Source organism: Mercenaria mercenaria, chromosome 4 (assembly GCF_021730395.1).
Source record: "Mercenaria mercenaria strain notata chromosome 4, MADL_Memer_1, whole genome shotgun sequence".
NCBI classification, from domain to species: domain Eukaryota; kingdom Metazoa; phylum Mollusca; class Bivalvia; order Venerida; family Veneridae; genus Mercenaria; species Mercenaria mercenaria.
The window spans coordinates 52,307,590-52,334,415 of NC_069364.1; the positions used below are offsets into that span (position 1 = coordinate 52,307,590).

General features: G+C 35.8%; 1 protein-coding gene across 1 annotated transcript; it reads right to left on the minus strand.

Annotated features, from left to right (window-relative positions):
- Positions 1 to 7,204: 7,204 nt before the first annotated feature.
- On the minus strand, positions 7,205 to 26,076 carry LOC123551695 (fibroblast growth factor receptor substrate 2-like). The gene is made up of 3 exons (XM_045340802.2): positions 26,036 to 26,076; positions 22,514 to 22,593; positions 7,205 to 12,429 (listed from the first exon to the last, which is right to left on the minus strand). Exon 3 carries the CDS (start codon positions 12,416 to 12,418, stop codon positions 11,018 to 11,020), a length of 1,401 nt encoding a protein of 466 aa, XP_045196737.2. The 5' UTR covers positions 12,419 to 12,429; positions 22,514 to 22,593; positions 26,036 to 26,076; the 3' UTR covers positions 7,205 to 11,017.
- Positions 26,077 to 26,826: the final 750 nt, after the last annotated feature.

Consider the following 26,826-nt stretch of genomic DNA (forward strand, 5'->3'; position numbering starts at 1 on the left):
TTGAAATCGGCTATACTTATTGAAAAATACCCTCTTTATCTACTAGAACTGATTCTCTCAACAATATTTCTCAAGGGTGCTATTGACAATGTTTCACAATGAATGTAACCACAGTTTTATGCAAAAACTTGGTACATTGTTAAATAACATAATGTAACATTATACTATAGTCTAAAAGTTCATTTTTTGACAAATAAAATTACACAGTATAGTATTCTAAAAGTTAAATTAAAGAAATCAAATATTTTCAATATTACAGAATCATTATACAAAGAATGAAGACATTTTTCTAAAGTTAATAGGAATCTGTTAGCTTGTTGTATTTCTCTACTACATAAAAAAAGAAATTCCAGAACACAGGGCACTCGTTTGGCAGTTTTTGGGGCCTTTCCCCTTTCTCAGAAGAAAATTCCCCTGATAATAGCTTGTTTGACACAACTAGGTATAAACTCTCTTTCAAGATATATTATAGTGCCTCAAAGGAAGCTTACAGCTGCAATATAGTTACCTTAGCTAGAAATGATTGTTTTAGGAAGTGTGAAAAGTAGTAACATATTTATGGCTAAAAAAATCCCCTTTTTGTCTTAAAACGACGAAAAATTCCCCTTCCTGAGGGTATGGGTACCTGTCCCCAAAGTTGTCTAGTGCCCTGGAACATGTACATATGCATTTAATTGACTATGTGTGAGACTCAAAGAAAACATGGATCCTAAGTTCACTGTATTCCCTTCAGAATGTTGTCATAATTCTATAAGACTATGTGTCTTTCATTCTTATCCTTTCCTACTTATCTTGTTCAAACTATAATGTATGTATTTAATTTGTACATGTATTACTGGGAATAAAATATGTTTCAACTAAAATGTTGTCAAAATAAAAATGTAAACAATGTAAATCAAAAATGGACGAAAAATATTAAGAGTTATCTCTAAGATCACAATATCATAATTCTAAATTTATACACAACCATCTTTTTCACAACAAATTTATTTCTGTTATAAGTACTACTTATAACAAGAGCTGTCCTTAAGACAGCACACTCTACTTTCTCAGTGCTTGACTCTGAATTAGAGCTTTGCAAGTAAAAACTTTGTAAAACATTAACCTAAAAGTACTAAATTAAAAAGGGGCATAACTCTGTCAAAATTCAAATCTATATTACATGAGTGTGACATTGTGAAAATATAAGTTCCTTATAAAATATCGGTTTGATATGGAGTATTTTCTTTTGCATTTCTGTAATATATTCTGTACAGGTTTGATTAAAATCCAATCAATATCAATGAAGGAAAAATAACAAAAATACTTTATTGTGTGAACACTGATTTTCAAGCACCTGCCCATAAAGGGTGAAACCTTATTCGCTTTATCAATGACAAATTTACTAAAAGGTTTAATAAAATATTTTCCGAGAGCATAAATAATTATAATATGGAACATAATTAACCAACTTAATCAACAATGTAAAGTTAATATGATATAAAATGACTTTACAACACATAAAATAATGAAAACAACTGCCTATCTATAGCAGCCTAGAAATGTTCAGTGTCCCTCTGTAAGTTATTCTTTATTATCAATTTTTTAAATCAACACAGATGAAGTCACTGTAGGTTGATCACAACCAAATCAATTGTAAGCCTCCGCAGGTCTAGTCGCAAGTAGTCCAAATATAATTAGTGCTAATCTTTTTTCCTTTTCTAGTGCCTTTTGTCAGTAGTATAGTGTTTACTTATAGTCTATCGCGTTTCAGTATGTACGTGTAGCATTCTATCTAAATCGGCATGTTCCTACCGCATGCTAGGTAGAAATGGTGGTGTAAGAATTTTATATCTCGCCTCGAAAAGAGACATGAGTAAAAGCGGGTTTTATTTAGCAAACTGTGGATTTTATATGAAATAAAGAACAGCTGGATTTAGTGGTGTTCAGCCTGTAGAAATATCTATAACATATTATCAACATTCATGTACTTTAAATGCTAAATGATGGTTCCTACTGAAAAATTATACTAGCATCTACACTTTAGAGAACAATGATGGTTCCTGTCTCAGAAATAATGATGAGCCTAATGATGTTATCAGTTTTAGTGGCAATGACAGCTCATCAGTCTCACAAATGTTACTAGTATCTATACTTTAGTGTACACTGATGGCTTGTATGCTCAATCATATTACCAGCATCTGTACTTCAGTTCTCAATAATGGTTAATCCGTCTCAAAAATATTACCAGCATCTGTACTTTAATGCTCAATAATGGTTAATCCGTGTCAAAAATACTACCAGCATCTGTATTTCAGTGAACAATGATGGTTCATCCATACCAAAAATATTACCAATATCTGTACTTGAAAACACATTGAAAACACAATTATAATACTGACTTTTTTCGAAAGGGTGATACATAACTAGATGACATCTTACGCAAAAAAAAAAAAAAAAAAAAAAAAAAAAAAAAAATACAATCACAACTCAACAATACAAAATTAAACTACTAAACAAAAAATTAAAGTGGTGTATAACCCTTTATGAAATTTATTTGTTAAAACCCTCAAAGATTCGCTTCTTTTCTGTTATATTTTGAAAGTATTTAAACCTACATATTTATGGAAAGGTCTTTTCCTGACAACAATGATTATAGAGGTTATAACTATTTATAACAGAAGGTCACTAAACAGTATAAAATGCTGTACCCTCTTTCCATTTCTAATAAGCCTTACTGTTAAGGGCAACCCCTGTGTCCATTTTACGGCATTTTATGTAATATTCCCTATCTGAAGGAAGTGAGTCAGATATTTTAACAAGAGCACTGCCTTGCGGGTGCAAATGCTCCTCTGATTTTTTTTTCTCTATATAACAGAAATATTGTCATAACCATGATTTTCTAAGTCCAAAAGGGCCCATAATTATTGCAAAAAGGCGATGAAGAGTTACAGTACTTGCAGTGTAGAGTCAGTTTTTAATGGCAAATAACTGCTCCAATTTTAAAGCAATAGCTTTGACCTTTAAGGAGAAAAATTTACCGAAACAAGAAACTTAACCAAGAAATCTGATATTTTCTAAGTCCAAAAGGGGCCATAATTCTTGCAAAAAGCAGGATGGAGTTACCTTTTTTGCTGTACAGAGTCATCTACTGATGGTAAACAAGTGTTGCAAGTTTCAAATCAATAGCTTTGATAGTTTTGGAGAAAAGCTGACCTAAACATAAAACTTTACCAGGCCACGCCAACACCAACACCGATCAAGAGATGACAATAACTCATCATTTTTTTTTAACCTTTGATCAATTCTGTTTTTACAATTAGAGTTAAGACCTTTCTAAAATACTAAACACTTTCTTGGTATAATAAAAGAATGTACAAAAATACATAGAACACTCTCAAGATTTTAATGAAAAAAAAAATCATAAAGTGTTATACGACACTTTCAAAGAGCCAAAAGAAAAAAAATAAGTACAAAAGTAAAATATCAATAATAAATCAACAACTGAAGTTACTTTATGAGGATCTTGAATTACTAAAAGTATATTTGTTAATAAGACCTCAAAACACAACTCACTCCTAGATAATTGTTGATGTATCTCCCCCTTTCTCTTTATTTTTAACATTATAACTACTGAATAGAAATTTAAGAAACATAACTCTGTTTTACATACTTATCAAGCCATATTTATTCATGTCCTCAAAGGTCTAAGAATTTTCCAGAACATTTTCCAGTTATTACAAGGAACTGTTTAAAGCTTCAAAGACCTTTGAACTCCACAAATGCATTCACTAATACAGACACACAATCAAATACTGAAATCTCAACTTCTCTAATAAATCACTGATCCACTTCTGCTTAACTGGCAAACAAAATAAGAAAATTAAATAAATTGGTAAAGTTTCATGATACACATGTTAATATCTACACATTTCTGCTGGACATAAATCTAACAAGCAAAATATACATGTTCATTTGTAAAAATCACCCAATGAAAATGTCTACAAATATAATAATATATGAACACAGTATTTGTACACGATTTAAAACTGTTCAGCACTGTAAAACTTTGTCTTATTGCACAGGAATAATACACATACAAATAATTACATAATTACACGTGTAAGTAAAACAAAGCTAGTATAATATTCTGCAAGTTTGACATTCAGAAGTGCAAATTTATACAACAGAAAAAATAACACACGCAAAATGCACTAAATTTTAATTTAGTAAGCCCTCATGAAAAGGAACGGGTATCTAAGAACTAAAGTCTTAAGAAAAAATACTGTACCTAAATTGTGTCCGAAAATTACATTATACTGCTGTACATAATCTTGCATCAAACTAAATATATAAAGACCCCTTCAAAAACAGTATGACTATTCTGAGAAGAAAAAAAACAATACTGCTATACAATGGATTTCACGATGATTCCAGTCAGTCTGGGGTAAGACTGTAAATCTAAGGTCTCGCAAATTGTACACCATTTATGATAACTTTGATTTGTAGAAATTTAAATTTTGTTTAAAAAACATAGATAATAAAACAAAATACTTTTATACAATACAATTTAAGAAGAAAGAAATGACTCCACTGAACAATTATTTTTTTTTTACAATTTACACATGCATTCACGAACACATTATACAGCTTTTGTAAACTAGGCCTTTTATTTAAAGAACTCAGTTATATTTTTCCCATTTTACTGACGAAAATCTGAAATATTCTTATGGCGTCAGACAATGACAAACTTTGATGTTTGTTGCAATATAGCACAGACACAATATATTGTAAAAAAAAAAGTTTACAATTCTTACATGAATAAAAGTTGTGCCTTGGATTGGGAAAGACACACTTACATTTTCCATATACCAAACCAAAACATTTTAATTTCATCGCTGCACTTTTCACTTTTTATTGCAATAGTTTAAATAGTTACTATGGTTACTATGAAGCTGCTATAGAAACTGCACACTTGTGTTTTTAATACACATCATAATTTACATCCAAACAACTGTTCTGTTTCCAGCCAACAACTAAATGTACATGTACTCAGCATATTCACAAGGGAGGTAGGACTTCCATTTTCTGGTGTTATTGCTTCAAGTATTTCAACAACAATCTGAAACGTTAGACTGTTGTGAAATTATGTTTAAATCGATTCTTGCACACTTTATGAACAGAATTATTCTAGTAACATTTAAATTCACAGAAAAACAACTCTTCTGTTTTCAATGTTGCATCAGATGTTAGAAATGTCAAATTTAAAGGAAATTGTCATGTTTAAGTCATGTTATTTTTCAAACATAAATTTGTGTGTTTTGTATTCTTTACACAGCTGGAAAGGGGCCTGGGCCTGTCATTTGTGGAAACAAGGCCATGAAGGCCTTAGATCATTCACCAGAGCCCATAATTTTGGCAGAGAGTATCATGCATGGAAAAAAAACAAGAGATCACAGAGTGATCTTGGCGCCCACCAATGTGCCATTTTTGAGTGTTCCAAATTTCAAGACTTACTGACTAGCTCAAGGTCAAATTTCATTTCCGTACACAACACTTTGCATGTGGTCCAAATTCGAAAGCTGTAGCTTGAGAAATGTGAAAGTAGGTCACTAGATCAATTTCAAGGACGAAATGTGAAAGTAGGTCACTAGGTCAAAATCTAGGTCAAATTACACTTCAGAACACAAATTTATGCATGTGGTCCAAATTTAAAGCCTGTACCTTCAAAAATGTGGAAGTAGGTTACTAGGTCAATGTCAAGGTCAAAGTTTGTTTCGGTACACAATCCTATGCATGTGGTCTAAATTTGAAGCCTGTAGCTACATAAATGTGAAAGTAGGTCACTAGGTCAATCTTAAGGTCAAAGTTCATTTTGGTACACAAAACTATGCATGTGGTCCAAATTTGAAGGCTGTAGCTTGAGAAATGTGAAAGTAGGTCACTAGGTCAAAATCAAGGTCAAATTTTATTTCGGAACACAGAACTATGCATGTGGTCCAAATTTGAAGCCTGTACCTTCAAAAATGTGAAAGTAGGTCACTAGGTCAATGTAAAGGTCAAAGTTTGTTTCAGTACACAAAACTATGCATGTGGTCCAAATTTGAAGGCTGTAGCTTGAGAAATGTGAAAGTAGGTCAGTAGGTCAAAATCAAGGTCAAATTCCAATTCGGAACACAAAACTATGCATGTGGTCCAAATTTGAAGCCTGTACCTTCAAAAATGTAAAGTAGGTCACTAGGTCAAAGTCAAGGTCAAAGTTTTTTTCAGTGCACAAAACTATGCAAGTGGTCCAAATTTGAAGGCTGTAGCTACAGAAATGTGAAAGTAGGTCACTAGGTCAAAATCAAGGTCAACTCATGTCAAGGTTCATCTTGCCACTCAAAACCATACATGTGGTCCAAATTTGAATGTTGTAGGTTATTGACAAGAAGATTTTAAAATCTTTTCCCTATATAAGTCTATATGAACCATGTGACCCCCCAGGGCGGGGCCATATTTGACCCTAGGGGGATAATTTGAACAAACTTGGTAGAGAACCACTAGATGATGCTACATTACAAATGCCAAAGCCCTAGGCTTTGTGGTTTGGACAAGAAGATTTTCAAAGTTTTTCCCTATGTAAGTCTATGTAAACCATGTGACCCCTGGGGCGGAGCCATATTTGACCCTAGGGGGATAATTTGAACAATCTTAGTAGAAGACCACTAGATGATATCAAATACAAAATATCAAAGCCCTAGGCCCTGTGGTTTTGAACAAGAGGTTTTTCAAAGTTTTTCCCTATATAAGTCTATATAAACCATGTGACCCCCGGGGCGGGCCATATTAGACCCCAAGGAAATATTTTGAATCATCTTGGTAGAGGACCACTAGATGATGCTTCATACCAAATATCAAAGCCCTAGGCTCTGTGGTTTTGGACAAGAAGATTTTCAAAGTTTTTCCCTATATAAATCTATGTAAATTATAGAAATAAACAAAGGGCCATAACTTATTAAAAAATTGTTGAACCAGTCTGATTTTCAGGGGGACACAACTAGGGTACCAATACATCATTCTGACAAAGTTTGGTCAAAATCCCCCTGGTAGTTTCTGAGGAGATGCGATAACGAGAAATTGTTAACGGACGGAAGGACGGACGGACTGACGGACGGAAGGACGACGGACCACGGACGCAGAGTGATTTGAATAGCCCACCATCTGATGATGGTGGGCTAAAAATGTGTTAATTAATTTTCTGACAATATATATGCATATAGTAAAAATTGTATACATTTATGAAAAGGTTACTAACTTCTCTGGTAGTCAAGTTTTCGCCAAACCTGCAATAATTTTATCGAACTTTGTAGAAGATCACTGAAGAAACATTTCTATCATATTATTTAAAGCAGATTTCATAGGGGCAAACATTTTGGCAACGTTTTATGTAAATCATCCAGATATAACGTGTTTTTTTAAAGAACTGATCTACAGACCTAGTTTTTTCAGCCCATTGACAAATTTATCCCAGATTTTAAACAGACTAACATTCTGATGAAGTATCACACAGATCAAGCAGAAAATGTGACCTCTAGACTGCTTTTTTTTTTTTAAAGATTTAACTGTGTGAACTAGTTTATGACCTCGGGTAACCCAGTTATAAACCTGACCTAGATTTCAATGAGACAAATATTCTGACAATTTTTATCAAAATCAAATGGAAACTAGAGATGCTTTTGAGAAAAGCACATGTCTCCCACAACTGCCCCTATGTAAAATGTCTAGTTTCTTTAGATGGTTTAGACGAGTGGATCCAATTATATGGTCTGGATGAGTGGATCCAATCAGTAATTCAAGGGCCATAAATCCAAAGTGCTTAGGTGGATTTGGCTAGTTATCGAACTTGGCTAAGGTCTTATGGACAAACACATTTTGTTCAAGTTTAGTGAAGATCGGATGAGAAATGTTGGATTTAGAGAGTGGACAAGAGTAAAAAGGCGGATTTTTCGGTAATTCAAGGGCCGTAACTCCAAAATGCCTTGACCGATTTGGCTAGTTATCAAACCTGGCCAAGGTCTCATGGTCAAACACATTTTGTTCAAGTTTGGTAAGATTGGATGAGAAATGTTCGACTTAAGAGTGCGGACAAGAGTAAAACTGCCAATTTTTCGATAATTCAAGGGCCGTAACTCCAAAATGCCTGAACCGATTTGGCTAGTTATCAAACTTGGCCGAGGTCTCATGGTCAAACACATTTTGTTCAAGTTTGGTGAAGATAGGATGAGAAATGTTTGAATTAGAGTACGGACAAGAGTAAAAAGGCTGATTTTTGGTAATTCAAGGGCTTTAACTCCAAGACCCCTGGACCGATTTGGCTAGTTATCGAACTTGGCCGAGCTCTTATGGTCAAACACATTTTGTTCAAGTTTGGTGAAAATTGGATGAGAAATGTTCGACTTAAGAGTGCGGACAAGCTTTGTGACAGACACACACACAGACACAGAGACTGGAGTAAATCAATATGTCTCCCACACCACTGTGTGGTGGGAGACATAAATATAGTGTTTAGAGTGTTTACAAGGTTTTTCTACAATCTGACCTAAAGACAAAGTTTCTGACCTCCGATAAACCAGTTTTGAACTTGACCTAGATTTCATAGAAACAACATCTCTGTCAAAGTTTTAAGAGTAACTAAAACATTTGGTCTCTAGTGTGTTAAGAAGGTTTTTCTATGATTCAACCTAATGACCTGGTTTGAGTTCTCAGGTAAACCAGTTTCAAACTTGACCTAAATTTCATAGAGGCAAACATTCTGACAAAGTTTCAGGAAGAAAATTTGACCTCTATAGTGTTAACAAGTTTATCTAGTAACCTAGTTTCCAAAATAACAGAGTAATGAACTTACCCGAGATTTTACTGAGGGACATTCTGACCAAATTACATAAAGACTGGGCCTATATTGTGACCTCAAAAGTTTTAAGAGTCAAATTGTTGACTATGAACAAAGCATGAAGAACACATTGTGATCACACTTTGTGCTCAGGTAAGCTGAAAATTAGCTCCTTATTTTGGCAAAAGGGAATAAAAATCCTGATTTACAATAAAAAATTTTTTTTTGAAAAAAGCATGATTTCAAAGAAATTTTCTAAGGGAAGATGCCTTTAAATGGGAGAAAACATGCCCTGTAAAAATTATAGATATTTCATTCGCCTAGCATTTTCTCATTGCAGAGAAAAAACAAGAGGGCCATGAAGGCCCTGTATCGCTCACCTGACCTATTGACCTAAAGATCATCAAGATCAACATTCTGACCAAGTTTCATTAAGATATGGTCATAAATGTAGCCTCTAAAGTGTTAACTAGCTTTTCCTTTGATTTGACCCAGTGACCTAGTTTTTGCCCCCACATGACCCAGATTCGAACTTGACCTAAAGATCATCAAGATTAACATTCTGATTAAGTTTCATGAAGATACAGTCATAAATCTGGCCTCTAGAGTCTTAACAAGCTTTTCCTTTGATTTGACCTAGTGACCTAGTTTTTTTAACACACCTGACCCAGATTTAAACTTGACCTATAGATCATCAAGATTAACATTCTGACCAAGTTTCATTAAGATATGGTCATAAATGTGGCCTCTAAAGTGTTAACTAACTATTCCTTTTATTTGACCCCCGTGACCTAGTTTTTGACCCGACATGACCCAGATTCGAACTTGACCTAAAGACCATCAAGTTTAACATTCTGACTAAGTTTCATGAAGATATAGTCAAAAATGTGGCCTCTAGAGTGTTAACAAGCTTTTCCTTTGATATGACCTAGTGACCTAGTTTTTGACTCCATCTGACCCAGATTTAAACTTGACCTAAAGATTATCAAGATTAACATTCTGACCAAGTTTCATTAAGATATGGTCATAAACGTGGCCTCTACAGTGTTAATTAGCTTTTCCTTTGATTTGACCCGGTGACCTAGTTTTTGACCCGACATGACCCAGATTCAAAATTGCCCTAAAGATCATCAAGTTTAACATTCTGACTAAGTTTCATGAAGATATAGTCATAAATGTGGCCTCTAGAGTGTTAACAAGCTTTTCCTTTGATATGACCTAGTGACCTAGTTTTTGACCCCACCTAACCCAGATTTGAACTTGAGCTATAGATCATCAAGATTTGACCAAGTTTCATTAAGGTATGGTCATAAATGTGGCCTCTAGTGTAAACTAGCTTTTCATTTGATTTGGCTTGGTGACCTAGTTTTTTATCCTACATGACCCAGATTCAAACTGGACCTTAAGATCATCAATATTAACAATCTGACCAAGTTTCATGAAGATACAGTCATAAATGCGGCTTCAACAGTGTTAACAAGCTTTTCCTTTGATTTGACCTGGTGACCTAGTTTATGATCCCAGATAACCAAATATCGAACTCGTCCAAGATTTTATTAAGGGTAACATTCTGACCAAGTTTCATTAAGATTGGGCCAAAAATGTGACCTCTAGAGTGTTAACAAGCTTTTTCTTTGATTTGACCTGGTGACCTAGTTTTTGACCCCAGATGACCCAATATCGAACTCGTCCAAGATTTTATTGAGGGTAACATCCTGACCAAGTTTCATTAAGATTGGGCCAAAATTGTGACCTCTAGAGTGTTAACAAGCTTTTCCTTTGATTTGACCTCATGACCTAGTTTTTGATCCCAGATGACCCAATATCGAACTCGTCCAAGATTTTATTGAGGGTAACATTCTGACCAAGTTTCATTAAGATTGGGTCAAAAATGTGACCTCTAGAGTGTTAACAGTCAAATTGTTGACGACGGACGGACGGACGGACGACGACGGACGCCGGACACAGGGTGATCACTAAAGCTCACCTTTGAGCACTTCGTGCTCAGGTGAGCTAATAAAAACCAACATAAGTATTCAATAATTTTGATGCAATGTGAAATGAGAGATCCTTCAGAAAAAAACATGAAACCCTCACAAATCACATATAAATAGTTAACTAGGGAAACATAATACTATTTTACTAGAAAGACATATATTCAGAAGCTCAGTTTATTGTGCTGTTGTGACGTGTTTTCCGTAATCCTTCCTCGTTTTCACTGACAGGCTTTGCAGAATTTGACAAAGCAACAGTGCGATTAAAGTCAATCATTGCGTAACTCTCTGTTCGCTTGCTTGGCGAGTCTGGAACTGTGAAAGATACAGACATTGCAGAAGAAGTTGCCCCGGGAGCAACATCTCCATCAGTTTTATTGACGTCTATCTCGATATAGTTCAGTTCTCCGGGGTTAGACAGTCTCTGTGCCGAGTTACTGCCATTAGGTGTGCCTAATCCTCCAGCAGGATTCATACTCACAGGGCTTGGGTCAGGGATATTTGTAAAACTTGCAGCACCCACATTTGCGTAATTCTGTTCAATACTGAGTTTACGGACCAGCAAATTTTTTCTCATTGTCTCACTTTGTATAGCACCGTTCATAGACAAGGAATCCGGTCTTCCATTTGCAAGTGTTTTATCCTTCAGTCTTCCCTCAGCATCCAGGTTTATATAGTTTGGATGCCCGTTATCCTCTGCAGTTTCTGTAAACACATCAAGGTCAGCATAATTTAACTGTACATCATCCATCTCTATCCCATTTTGACTTTCAGAACCTGTGTAACTATCCCTATTATCTGCATGTGAAACACTTCCATTCCCAACTGGCTCCATAGCACACGCCCCATCACAAGCATCAAATATGTTTTCTGTTGACCTTGGAAGATCAAGGTCAGCATAGTTAACAGTGTCAGGCTTTGGCGGAGCTGGAGCCATAGGTGGATCATGTAAAAAGTCAATCAAAGCACTTACATCATCAATGGGCTCGTTTCTAGTGCCGATTTGATTTGCGCCAGTGTTAACGTAATTCGGAGAAGAATCTTCTTGCTGTACTGCACTACCATTTTGATTCATGTACAAGTGTTGATCATAAGGTACCACATTAACACGCCCAGTCCCAGACAGTCTAATACCACCTGGCTCGTGAGGATCAACCAGCGATGCTGGACGACTAGTGGAGCGAGGATTTACAACAGTGTTACCGTTTACCATTGTCTGACTAGCCCTGAGATGAGCATTTTGATGTGCATTCTGACCAACATTCTGTATTGCTTCTTGGACTAGATTAAACAACTCCTCCGCTCTGTGACACTTGAAAGCGTAAATCCCAGACCCTGTGGGGCACCGACGTCCACTTTCAAATGAAAATAATTCCTCGTCGAAGCCATATCTCCTCAAACAACGTAATGGCCATCTGATTGGCTCTTTACCTTTCTGGTAAAATATGAGGTCATTTTCAGTGACTTCTATTTTTCCTGGACTGATTTCTGCACCGAGATCGTTCACATTATAGACCTTGAAGATCCGCCCATTTGGGTCATGAGGTAAGTTCTTTGTTAGGTAGCAACCCATGACTAGAATATCTGAAATGAAGAGAAGAATTCTAATTATCACAATACAAAGTCTTGAAAGCTGCCACAAATAAAATATGGAGGCTGGCTGATTTTACTAGTAAGGCCTGAACCCTGACCTATAAAAGCAATTTGCATTTTTAAGTACTTTTAACAGCAATCTGTTATAAAGTTATATACTGTTAAAAGCTCTTCATAACATAGTTTTGTCTGTGCTGGTGCAGATAATGGTCTGTAAGTTCAAACCAGTCCATCCATTTTTTACCAGATAGGCTGTAAGTTTCCCGTTAATTTCAAACTTTTCAGTGGTTAAGACATGGTTTTTTTAAGTATCTTTAGTGTGTATAAATTTATAGTCACCACTGGTAACTGACACAGCCTACTCCATCAGAGGAATGCAAGTAATTTAGGTTTAAGGATAGTGCAAGATACAGAAGACACTCCACTTCCCTTATTCTATAGTATGTTATTGTAAGGCACCAATAATGGGACACTTTATAAGAATATTAGAACACATAGTTAGTTACGGTTCTTGGTCTACACAGTCACCTAATGATGATAAACAAGAGTGCAAAGTTTCAAAGCTGTAGCTTTTACAGTTTTTGAGAAAAGGTCGACCTAAACAAAACTTTTAACCGAGAAACTCTTTTACTGAGTATAAAAAGGGCCATAATTTCGACAAAATGCATATCAGAGTTATGGTTCTTGGCTTACACAGCCACCTAACGATGACAAACAAGTTTCAAAGCTGTAGCTCTTACAATTTTGGAGAAAAGATGGGCCTAAACAAATTTTTTTAGTAAATGCCAATACTAACACCGACGATCAAGTGACAACAATACCTCGTAGATTTTTTCAAAAATCAGACAAGCTAAAACAGTATAATTGCTGCTGTGTTCTTTACCTTTCCTTATAGAATGACTGTTAATATTCCACACACTGACATATACAATAATTACTCTATCATCTCTTTGTAATACCAACTGTAAGCAGGATTATGTTGTAACTTTAAATTATTCTAATGTTCCAGTCACAACAAAAACATGAAATATTAATGATAACTGTCTCTCCACAGTGTTCAGTGAGAAACAGTTCCACCTACAAAACAATTCCTCCATGCATACAATTTTCTCAGCCATTAATTTTTATAAATCAATGGAATAACAAAGTGACATCTACTGTAAAAGTACATATTTTTGCTGGGTCAAAATTTCGCGAATTTGAAATTTTGAGTATGTTCGCGAGGTTTAATATTCGCGAAATTGTTAAAAATGGTATCCTTCTTTAGTTTGAATTATACTACTGGTAATTTTCGTGAGATGTAGGGCCTCGCAAAGATAGCGAAAATTAAACCCTTGTGAAAATTTCTGCTTTTACAGTAGCTTGCCTAACAACTGTGACTTCCAACTGTTGCCTCAAAGAGACCTGCAGAATCAAAATGGCAATGAGGTCACAACTCAGTTTCAGGCAGATTCTGATTGTACAAGATATCACACCAAGACTTTTACTCACCTAAGAGACATTATTAATATTTTTGTTCACTGATGACATAGAATCATATCGGAATTGGCAACTTTGATCTAATTACCAAAGAAATGACATTCTATTTACTGTTTACACCATTTTTCAACAGTACTTCAGTTATGTAACAGCCAACAGTTCACCAATTAGGTTCTGTACCAGTAAACTCCTGTTCTCCACAAGTTACTGCCAACTTCCCCAGATGAATCAGAGGTGGGGATGAATGATTTCAGACACAATGTCTCTTACCAAATCGTCACAGACAACATATTAATTATAATGCCTTGCTCGGGGATCAACTCACAACCCCATGATCCATAGATATGCACTCTCCCTACTGAGCTAAATGGGCCGGCTAGGACATTTTATTGGAAACTTGGAACAAATTAAAGACATTAGTCCCCCAACTCCTGTCTCTAGCTATATGCATATTTTTGACTAAGTCAAGGGCCATAACTCTGGTCTAGCCATGCGAGATCCCAGTCATAACATCAGGCACTGAACACAAATTCAGAATGACAGACTGTATATACAGATGGACAAAGGCAACTTTAATCACTTAACCTTAAAAAAATGGGGGGTGGTGGGTGGGGGGGGCACAAACATTTAATGCCTTGGAGAGTTATGGATAAGCTAATCTTGAAAAATACGCACCAGTCCTACATTTAGACAAGATGACGATATTATTAACCTTTAGCCTACTAAATTTCTATAATGAACTTGTCCATCTTTCAATATGGACAGTACCATTACCTATTAAAAGGGGTGTTTACCGAAAAATACTGACTGAATGGCAAACAGTGCAGATCATGACCAGACTGCATGGATGTGCAGTCTGATCTTGGACTGCACTGGTCGCAAAGGCAGAATCATTTGCCGCCAGCAGGCTGTAAGGGTTAAATGAGTCAACGAAATTCACAACAGCAACAACAGTAATGTATTAAATATCAGTATTTGGTGAAGATAACATGTAAAACTGCATATTTGGTAAAATTAAAATTACCTTTTTTAAATGACAGTGGATATCCTAAATCTTGTGCACAAAGTTACACAGACACAACACTTTAATAGTTTACAGCTGAAACACTACCTCAAGAGACACGCAAACATCTCAGAATTCCAGGAACAGGTAACAGTAAACAAAACCATAAACTTTATGAAATCATATTATAGTTTCACAAAGTGACATATATTTTTATTTTCTCTTTAAAAGACTTCCTCGGCCGAATAACACAATACTTCATCAGACAAGAAATAATCTTATTGTTTTGTCAGTCCGTATGATTCAGCGCATTTAACCCTTTGCGGGCTAAATTTCTAAAATGGACTGGTCCATCTTTCAATTTGGGCAGTACCATTTATTATTCGAAGGGGTGTTAACTGAAATTTTCCAGGGCTGAATTTCCTGATAATTAAAGTTAGTGATTATGGTAACTGCTACTGGTGGTATTTAAACAAGCAAACTCAATTACTAGTAACTGGTAATTCCCACCCTGTCTCCCTGAAAGGGATTAGTCACAGAAACTCAAGGAATTTAAATGTGATCACACAAAACTAAATAAATACTGTAAATTTGGACAAAAAATGCAGTTTGTCATTTATTTATAGGCAGTATGTTTCTCATGGAATTTTTTACTGGAATTTGACAAAATCAATCTATGATTCTTAGAAATAGTCACAGATGTCCCATTAATCTGTCATAGTCTGTCAAAAAGACAGATATCTCTAGCCATGATTAAGTTATAGATCCATATTTGTTTAAAGAGGATGTCTATCTAGTGTACAAAACACAAACATCCTCATTAACCTTTACCCTGCTAGATGTCAAGGTCACAGGTGTCTTAAATATGAAAACATTTACTCCAAAGCTTTAAGGGCAAGGAAAGCCTGATAATAAGTTAATTCTATATGAAAGCCATCCTCAAGCCTTTCATAACGTTGAACAAATTTTTAAAATCGGATAACTATTGAAAAAGATATGGCAGTTTGAAATTTAAGAAAATGGCAGCCATTTTAGTGTGTTTATGACGTCATTTACAAACTGCTGAATTCTTTATTTAGCAAATGACGTTTTATCAAGATTAATTATATATGTTTCTCGAGTGTAAGGTGTAAAACATGGTATTTCCTTTCATTACAGCTTGAAAAGGTAGAGAAATTGTTTTACAGAAATAAGTAAATACAGTTCAGATACATATCTAAAAATTTAACAAATCCGCCATTTTGTTTTTTGTTGCCTTGGAAACAAAATGGCTACCATTTTTATCAAATATTTAAATGCTCATAACTTTCTCATTTTTTAGCCAATTTTCAAAATTCTTTTACTTCTTTAACAACGGAATTAACACAAGAACAACATTGCCTTTCCATTTAAGATACATTAAATATGGTATCTTCAATTTTCATAGGCTCATTTGTTTTGATTGGTACATGACCCCATTCATTTTGGGTCAGTAGATTTCAGCTTGACCAACTGACCTACTTCCTTGTTTCTGAAGATACAACAGTGATTTTTGGACTATAAATACAGTTTTGCCTACTGATTGAGACGGGTGACTTTGATGACATTTACCTTGACCTACTGACCTACTTTCTTGTTTCTGAAGATACAACAGTGATTTTTGAACTATATATACAGTTTTGCCTACTGATTGAGAGGGGTAACTTGGATGACATTTACCTTGACCTACTGAACTACTTTCTGTTTTTGAAGATACAGCAGTGACATTTGCATCACATTTACAGTTTTACTTACTGATTAAAATGGCTGACTTTATCGATTTTATGTGCAAACTAGCTTGCAAATTACATTTCTGAATCAATTTTAGAAACTTACTTCCTGTCCTCAGGAAAGCCATTCAGGGCCTTCATGGCCCTCTTGTGAAACTAAAGCAACAAGAGCTCGTCGAACACGAAATGCCCCCCTTGATGCATTCAGTAATTGCACAAGGAACAGAAATTATATGCTCACTGTAAACAAAAGTTCTACCATTCTGGTTTAATCTGACCTTGACCTTTAACCTATTAACCTAACAAGAGATTATAGAGTGATCTTGGCGCCATCCACTGAGCCATTTTTGAATGTTCCAAATTTCCAGACTATCTCAAGGTCAAAATCAAGGTCAAATTTCATTTCGGTACAAAACAATGTGTATGTGACCCAAATTTGAACGCTGTGGCTTGAGAAATGTAAAAGTAGGTCACTAGATCAATTTCAAGGTCAAAGTTCATTTCAGTAGACAGAACTGTGCATGTGCTTCAAATTTTGAGGCTGTAGCTTGAGAAATGTGAAAGTAGGTAATAGGTAAAAATCAATGTCAAATTTCAATTTAGAACACAAAAAAAGGCATGCAGTCCAAATTTGAAGCCTGTAGCTTCAGAAATGTGAAAGTAGGTCACTAGGTCAATCTCAAGATCAAAGTTAATTTCGGTAAACAAAACTACGCAAGTGGTTCAAATTAGAAGGCTGTAGCTTGAGAAATGTGAAAGTAGGTCACTAGGTCAAAATCAAGGTCAAATTTTATTTCGGAACACAAAACTATGTAAGTGGTCCAAATTTGAAGCCTGTACCTTCAGAAATGTGAAAGTAGGTCACTAGGTCAATCTCAAGATCAAAGTTCATTTCAGTACACAAAACTATGCTTGTGGTTCAAATTTGAAGGCTGTGGCTTGAGAAATGTGAAAGTAGGTCACTAGGTCAAAATCAATGTCAAATTTTATTTCGGAACAAAAAACTATGCATGTGGTCCAAATTTGAAGGCTCTAGCTACAGAAATGTGGAAGTAGGTCACTAGGTCAAGATCAAGGTCAACTCATGTCAAGGTTCATCTTGCCACTCAAAACTATACATGTGGTCCAAATTTAAATGATGTAAGTTATGGACATGAAGATTCTAAGTTTTTCCCTATTTAAGTCTATATGAACCATGTGACCCCTGGGGTGGGGCCATATTTGACCCTAGAGGGATAATTTGAACAAACTTGGTAGAGAACCACTAGATGATGCTACATTACAAAATATCAAAGCCATAGTCTTTGTGGTTTCGACAAGAAGATTTTCAAAGTTTTTCCCTATATAAGTCTATGTAAACCATGTGACCCCCAGGGCGGAGCCATATTTGACCCTAGGGGAATAATTTGAACAATCTTAGTAGAGGACCACTAGATGATTTCATATACAAAATATCAAAGCCCTAGGCCCTGTGGTTTTGGACAAGAGGTTTTTCAAAGTTTTTTCTTTCCTATATAAGTCTATATAAACCATGTGACCCCCGGGGTGAGGCCATATTTGACCCCAGGGAAATAATCTGAACAATCTTGGTAGAGGACCACTAGATTGTGCATACCAAATATCAAAGCCCTAGGCCCTAAGGTTTTGGACAAGAAGCTCAGAAACCATTTAACTGTTCCTGGCCAATGTGACCTTGACCTTTAACCTAATGACCTCAAAATCAATAGCGTTCATCTGCTGGTCAGTGCCAACCTAACTATCATTTTTCCTGACACTAGGCCCAAGTGTTCTTGAGTTATTGCCCGGAAACTATTTTACTGTTCCTGGTCAATGTGACCTTGACCTTTGACATACTGACCTCAAAATCAATAGGGGTCATCTGCTGGTCATGACCAATCTCCCTGTCAACTTTTGTGACCCTAGGCCTAAGCGTTCTTGAGTTATCATCCGGAAACCGTTTAACTGTTCAGGGTCACTGTGACCTTGACCTTTAACATACTGACCTCAAAATCAATAGGGGTCATCTGCTGGTCATGATCAACCTCCCTATCAACTTTCATGATCCTAGGCCCAAGGGTTCTTGAGTTATCATCCGGAAACCGTTTTACTATTCAGGGTCACTGTGACCTTGACCTTTGACATACAGACCTCAAAATCAACAGGGGTCATCTGCTGGTGATGATTAACCTCCCTATCAATTTTCATGATCCTAGGCCCAAGAGTTCTTGAGTTATCATCCGGAAACTGATTGGTCTACATTCCGACCGACCGACCGACCTACCGACAGACCGACCGACATCTGCAAAACAATATACCCCTCCTTCTTCGAAGGGGGGCATAATAAAATTTGCATATACAGTTTTAAATGCATGTTTGAGCCATTAGTGTTATCTTGACGTTAGCAGTCAGGTGAGCGTTACTGGACCATCACGGCCCTCTTGTTTCATTATTAACAGTTTACACCTATGTTAAAAAGGTGCTTTGTAACCGATGTGTATCATTTAAATTTTCTAAATAAAAGCAATTAGCAGTATTAACTAGATGCCCAAGGGCAACATGTTGAGCCAACCCTCTAACCCATAACTGTGACCTTGACCTCTGAGACAGTCCATTTCACTGAGTTAAACAAAATGCTTGTCAAGTTATAGGCTGGATAAAATCTGACATTACCTTTGACCTCCAACTGTAAAATACACCTCAAAATTGGATGTAACATGCATAAATTTTTTTATTGTACTACAGAATAGTGGTCTTGATTTTTCCCTACGACCAGTAATAAAAAAGTTACAATATAAGCTATTTATAGTAAGAACAAAGGGAAGTAATTCTAGGTTCTTGCACATGACACTCCATCTCATGATGGTGAACAATTGTGCCAAGTTACATCAAATTCCCTCCATGCATGAAAAAGAAATGCTCCAGACAAAGTCGTTCTTGTATCTGCCTTTTGACCTCTAAGTGTGACCTTGACCTTAGACCTAGGGTCCTGCGCATGACACTCCTTCACATAGTTGTGAACATTTGTGCAAAGTTACATTAAAATCCCTCCATGCATGAAGAAGAAATGCTTCGGACAAAGTCATTATTGAATTTAACCTTTGACCTCCAAGAGTGACCTTGACCTTTGAGATAGGAACCTGTGGTTTGGTCATGACACCCCGTCTCACTGAGGTTAACACTCATGCCAAATATAAATGCTCCATGCATGTCAAAGTTATGGTCCGGACAAACAAATCCGGACGGACGCACACACGCACATACATCGAACATCCAATTTGGACAACTATGTTTTTTCGCTTCTGCAAGCGGGCTCGACAAAAAGTTATTTTTACCTACTATCTAAATCATGTATACACATATTCCTACCAAAGTATATAAAGCCTATGCTTAACCACTTTTTTCAGGGTTTTGATGGACAATACTGGGCATTAAAATTTTCCCATACTTTCAAACATGTTTACTACAATTCATAGCAACCTACTTCATTACCTAAAGGGCTTGTATCATTAAATCATTAACTTTGAAAAGCCAGTTAAAACCAGTAAGAAACAAAGTCTACAAAGTTGGTATTCTGTTACATAAGGTTTACAGGGAAAGCGGAATTAAGACTACAAAATTATACTGCTATATTATATCAGTACATAGCAAAGTGACAGAATACTGTGAAAGCTGAAATTTTTGCGAGGGTTTAATTTCCGCTATATACGCGAGACCATACATCTAACGAAAATTAATCCTAGTGTAAATATTCACTGTTTGTATAATTCCAGTGTACAATTTCGGATTTGTATCCACTACCCCATTCTGGCTACAAGAGAGGAAATTTTCCAAGCTTGACACCAATTTCACTAGCCTAAACTTTAAACACCATAAAATATCTCAATTTTGCACCATAAAACAATTGGTTTCACACCTTAAAAATACTTCAAGAAATTAACCATATTATTTAGGGCATGCTCGACTGGAGATTCTTAGAAGGAGAACAGAAATCGAATGCATCGGAACAGTCTTCCAACCGTCTTCTAACAGGAAAAGTGAGCGGCACCGGTTTGCATTTCAGATTTGTGAAAGTTTTTAGATCTTCTGCATGACTGTGTTCTGACTAACTCTTAATCACTTGTTTGGAAGCATTTATGGAACAGTTTGAATTCGATTCCCTCATGATTCTGACCAGCTAATAGAGCATGCTCATACAGTTTCAATAATTCAATAAGCGATCCTCAATCTGGACTTTGGTGTGTGATGCATTCTTGAACAATAAGGCTTATGAAAATCTCCCGGGTCCGTACCCGGGGTCCCGGGTCAAATGGAACGTCTGTAAGCATTAATTTTATTAATGGAGATGATATGAAATAAATATGCTATATGTGTTTAACTAGCATGTTTTTTTTTAAATCACATTAGGAAACAAGAGTGCCAGAATGTCACAATATACGCCCGTCATACCAAATTTCTTTACACTAGCACCTGTATTTGCAAAATTAATGGAATTTTAATTCTGTGGTTGTGTAGTAATTATTGTAATTCTTTCGTTTTTCTAAATCCACAAAAAACTCCTTACCAGGTAGAGATACCTAAAATACACCTAAAATTTGAAAGTAACATCTATGTTTTACCGCAGAAAAGTGGTCTTGGTTTTTCCCTACGGTCAATTATAAAAAAGTTACAATATGAGTTATTTATAGTTATAACTAAGGGAGTTAATCTTAAACAAAAAAAAAAAAATAAATTCAAAGTCCACACAAAAATCCTTACCAGATAGAGACAGGTCAAAATACACCTAAAAATTGGATGTAGCATGTATGTTGTACTACAGGAAAGTGGTCTCGATAATTCCCTACGACTAGTAATGAAAAAGTTACAATATAAGCTATTTGAAGTAACAACAAAGGAAAGTAATTCTTAAGAAGGGACCTGCGCATGACACTCCGTCTCATGATGGTGTAAATTGTGCCAAGTTACATCAAATTCCCTCCATGCATGAAGAAGAAATGCTGCGGACAAAGTCATTCTTGTATTTGTTCGTTCTTGTATCTGACCTTTAGCCTCTAAGTGTGACCTTGATCTTAGACCTAGTTCTTGTGCATGACACTCCGTCTCATGGTAGTGAACATTTGTGCTAAGTTATAGCAAAATCCCTACATGCATAAAGAAGAAATGCTCCGGACAAAATTTTTCACTCTTGTATCCTTTGATCTCTAAGTGTGACCTTGAATTTAGACCTGTTTTTGCGCATGACACTCCGTCTTTTGATGGTGAACAATTGTGCCAAATAACATCAAAATCCCTCCTTGAATGAAGAAGATATGCTCCGGACAAAGTCATTCCTTAATTTAAAACCTTTGACCTTGACCTTAGACCTAGGGACCTGGTTCTTGCGCATGACACTCCATCTCATGATGGTGAAAAATTGTGCCAAGTTTCATCAAAATCCTCCATGCATGAAGAAGATATGCTCAGGACAATGTCTGTGGACGCTGTCCACCCGCCAGGGGCGTTCCCATAAAATGTCCAGTTTTTACAAACAGGCGTATAAAAAAACAGTAGCCTGGCCGTGCTTGTATCTGTGGAAAATCGGTAGCCCAAGCCAAAATTCGGTAGCTACGGGCTATCGGACTACTGCTAATTTTGAACATTGTAAATCAAATATTTGTACAATTTCGCAAATATTAAACCTCACAAATATACTCAAATTCGCAAAATTCTGACCCAGCGAAAATATGTGCTTTTACAGTATAGCAGTGGATCTGTTATAACACTACATCGCTCGGACACATTCACTGGTTACTGGGAAAACATTGATTCCATTGTTTTTTGATAACATACAAAAGACATATCTACACACCTTTCTGGTTCTATGTTGGTAAGCAAATGCATGCTCCTTCATTCATCTCTTATTGCTCTGAACCTAAATGTGCCAAATATCTGAAACATGAGATAAAACTATAGCTATAAAGTCACGTTAAACTTAAAATGTTTCAAAACATCGTTTCTCCATCAATCTTATAAGAAGGTTAATATAGTATGTTAAAATACATTTCAGTTAGGTAGTATTATTTGCCATGATCATTCATCTACTTTCAAGGTGAGAGCAAAGACTACGTATCAATCTGATATTCCCATAAAAATTCTCTAATTTCAAAGTGAGAGCAAGGACTACATCAATCTGGTATTCCCATAGAAATTCTTTTTCAAGTTGAGAGCAAAGACTACGTATCAATCTGGTATTTCCATAGAAATTCTCTAATTTCAATGTGAGAGCAAAGACTACATCAATCTGGTATTCCCATAGAAATTCTCTAATTTCAAGGTGAGAGCAAAGACTACATATCAGTCTGGTATTCCTATAGAAATTCTCTATGTGGAATTATAACAATGTCAAATCAGAGCTAAATTATCTTTGATATTGAATTATATTCTATCTTAAATCCTTAAAATAATATTTCTTAAATTTATAACAAAACAGATGTTTATTTATCATTAACTGTCTATTCTGACTCCCATTTTACCAGTCAACAACTAAACAAATCAACAGAATACATTCATTTCAGTACATACCAGGGCACTCGTTTGGCCATTTTTGGGGCCGAATACGGGCCAACAACTGCTAAACGCATAGCACTGACACTCATGTAGGACTACCCACTGGCACCAGACCAGAAAGAAAATGCATCTGTACAAGTTATACCCTACCCCTAAGTATACTGTAAGAAACATGGTCATGAACGGGAAAATACAACCCATTTCAAACTCACATTTCATACCCAAAATGCACAGTTTAGTAAATGTGTACTATGGATATTGAACAAGTGGTAATTATTATAGTTTTTTAACGTTGCAGAAAAAATTTGGTTGAACTTCACTGTTGAAGTTCCGGTCTAGATTACAAAACTATTCTGATTGGTCAATGATGTGAAAATCTATGTCAGTCGTCATTAAACTACACGTGTATGCTAAAATGTGTATATGTAGCATAAATGTCCAATATGAATTTAATAAACAGTACAGATGTAAAACAATGTATGACTTCAAATTCAAAATCATTTCTATAATGAATTTCATTCATCATTTCAAATTTTATTGTAAAACTTATATTTTGTATTCTGTTTTTGTTTGTTTACATTTCGCCTAACATGTGCACACTGCAGCTGTGACCTCTAGACTGGATGTTCATTAGGGAAGTTCACGCAAGTTTTTTCTGTAACGTTTACAGAAGCATAAAATATGTGGAGTATCTCTGCAATATGAAATATTGAGACAATGTGATTGGTGCATGATGGAAGATAAATTATCACTTGTTCAATATGCTTGGTACCCATTCACCGAACTGTGTTTCAGGTGAGAAATGTACAATTGAAATGGGTTAGTGCACTTTCCCAATCATGACCATGGTTCCTATATAGTATGCCTAGGGGTAGGTATGAACAGTTGCATTTTCTTTCTGTTCTGGTGCCAGCAGGACTACAAAAGAACTCTTACCACTCAAGAAACAGGGTTCTTGCTAAGATTTTTGAAGTAGGAGTCCGGGACTCCTGGAAAAAGTTGGGAGTCCCAGTATGAAAAATTGGAGTCCTATATTTTTGCCGGTCGCTAGATTAAGTCGTAGCCTTCTGAAGAAGGCTGTAGTTTATAAAACTTACATCAGAGTATGGTCTTCAGTGTGATGCATACATGATAAATTATAGCCAGATTACAAAGTGATGAATCAGTAGCTGCACATTTCAGACTGGTCTCAGAAAAGTTTTATAATCTAAAGATCTTGGCAGGACGACACCTAGGGTAGATGCTCATCTTAAATTTCTTTACAGCAGGACGAATAGCTCAGAGGTTTGCACACTGGCCTTCCAATCCTGAGGTCGGGGGTTTGATCCCCGGCTGCTACTCGGGAATTTTCAGAAACGCTTTTCAGTGTTTCCCACCCAACTAGAGGTGTACTGGTCAGGAACCCAGGCAATCCTTGTATGTATCAGTGCTATACACTGGGCACGTTAAAGAATCAGGCTGTCTATTCGCAACAAGCTAGGCTAAGTTAGCCGGACAAGCCTGTATCTGATTTCTGATCTTTCTGTAGTGGGGGCTTTGTCTCACTCTATCCCTCAGGTCAGATCGCTCTGTGTCTGTACTAGTAGAGGATGCATTATGCGCCCTGTGTGACTGCATTTGAACTATGTAAAGCATCTTTGAACGTGAAATTGATCATGAAAAGGGCGCTATATAAATCTGGTATAATAATAATAATAATACAGAGATTTTTTTTCATACTGTAATAGGACTACTTTTATTTTCACTTTTTAATTTCAGTTTATCTTGTTAATTGCACCCAAGAAACAACTAATTAAAAACTCTTGCCTTATAAAATTCCATTCATGGTAAAAGATGAAGGAATAACATTTCAAAAATTTCGAAACAAAGTCTATTTTATTCAAGTGAAAAAAAAACAAACACTCATTTTCATGATCATCAATGACATCAACTACATATGCATGTTTGCAACATACAGTTGAGACTGTTTTAAGAGACCGACTTTGGGAAGAAGCAAAAAAGGTCACATATGACAGGGTGTCTCTTAAAGCAGTCTCACTCAACTGGCTGACGCTTTCATAAATACAGATATCTGCTTGATTTTCCATGTAGAATCTATATTGCATACTTATATATTGACCTCTTTTAAGGTACGAGTAAAAATGTTTAATTACCATTTCTTTACTTACATTTCGATAAAATATAACATTTAAAATAGTTTGCATCATTTGTTTGATGTTGATAAATTAACTTTATGATCTAGCAAGAGAATAAAGGCAAGCAGTATATAGTTGGGATTTTAAAATATAAATGTTCCATTTGATGAACTATTTACACACTGAGCTTAATGTTCATTTTTTCTTTGTGTATTAATGGTCCCGTGAGATTTATTCGTTTATTGACTGCATCTTAAAACCATGTTTACTTCGTCGTTTTCTGTTAAATATCGCCTTCTTTTTGTTCCACGGGGACTCTTTTTGTTCCACGGGGAACATTGTTAATGGCACACCCGTCATTCGGATAGCCTTATGCAAGAGAGAAATTTGGATTTGCCATACCTCAATGGACACGATGGATTAAGTTAGAATAAAAAAAACTGTAATACTGTCAGTTAATAACGGCAACGTGAAATTAATGTGTTGTCACTCATGTGCCAGGCAGAGATCAAATAAATTTATAATTTTGCCTCGCCAGTGCACGAAGGCCTGTTTTAGAATTTAGTGTTAAATGATATTATATAATGCGACAGTCAAATTTATTCCTTATTTTCAGTAAAATTATGATTGCTTTCTATCTGAGTGGGACTGAAATAACATTCATCTCACAAAATATGTTAAAAGAACACCTTTTCGAATTTATTTTGATTTTCATTCACTTCCGCTGAACAATATGGTTTAGTATAAAGTATTATGATTAATTTCCTAGAGGCGTTGTCGTCTATGTACGCACTGACTTATCTCCCTTAGTAAACCACTTCTTTCGTCTTCTTTCACGATAATGGCCTTGTTCAATTACTGATACATTTTGGCTCTGCTTGGGTGGGTGTGTGGGGGTGAGGGGGTAAGAAGTGAAAGACTATCAGGTTTCCCAAGATACTCAGTCCACCTAGCACTCCCTGACAGTTGGTGATAAAAAAGGTGCAAAACCTAACACCTTATAGCCATAAATGTAAAGCATGTGTACATACATAAGCTGTTGTGCAGAAAAAGAGACATATTAGTAGGGTTAAAACAGGACAAAAACAAGTAGGGTAAATCCGTAGAAAGTCGGACATCGTAGAACCTCGGACAGTTAACAGAAAAACATGTTTATCTAACTAAATCCACCGTTACAGGTCCAAAAGGCTTATTTTTAGTGTCATATAGCCCCTTGCTTTATCTAATAATACAGCTGCCTCATCTTTACATTGGCACCGTTTACGTATACACATTAGTCAGTGACGTAACACACACATCCTATACCAAATTTCGCGCTATATCACAAGGCGGGTCATTTGAATCCTTGGGTGCAATCAGTGATTGTCATTTTATTCATGCAAAAGCTTCCATGTAAATGGTCTTATCGAAACCATAATTATTGAAAATGTAATAAAAATGATATTTTGTAAAAAGAAACGGGAAAATAAATGTAAAATTT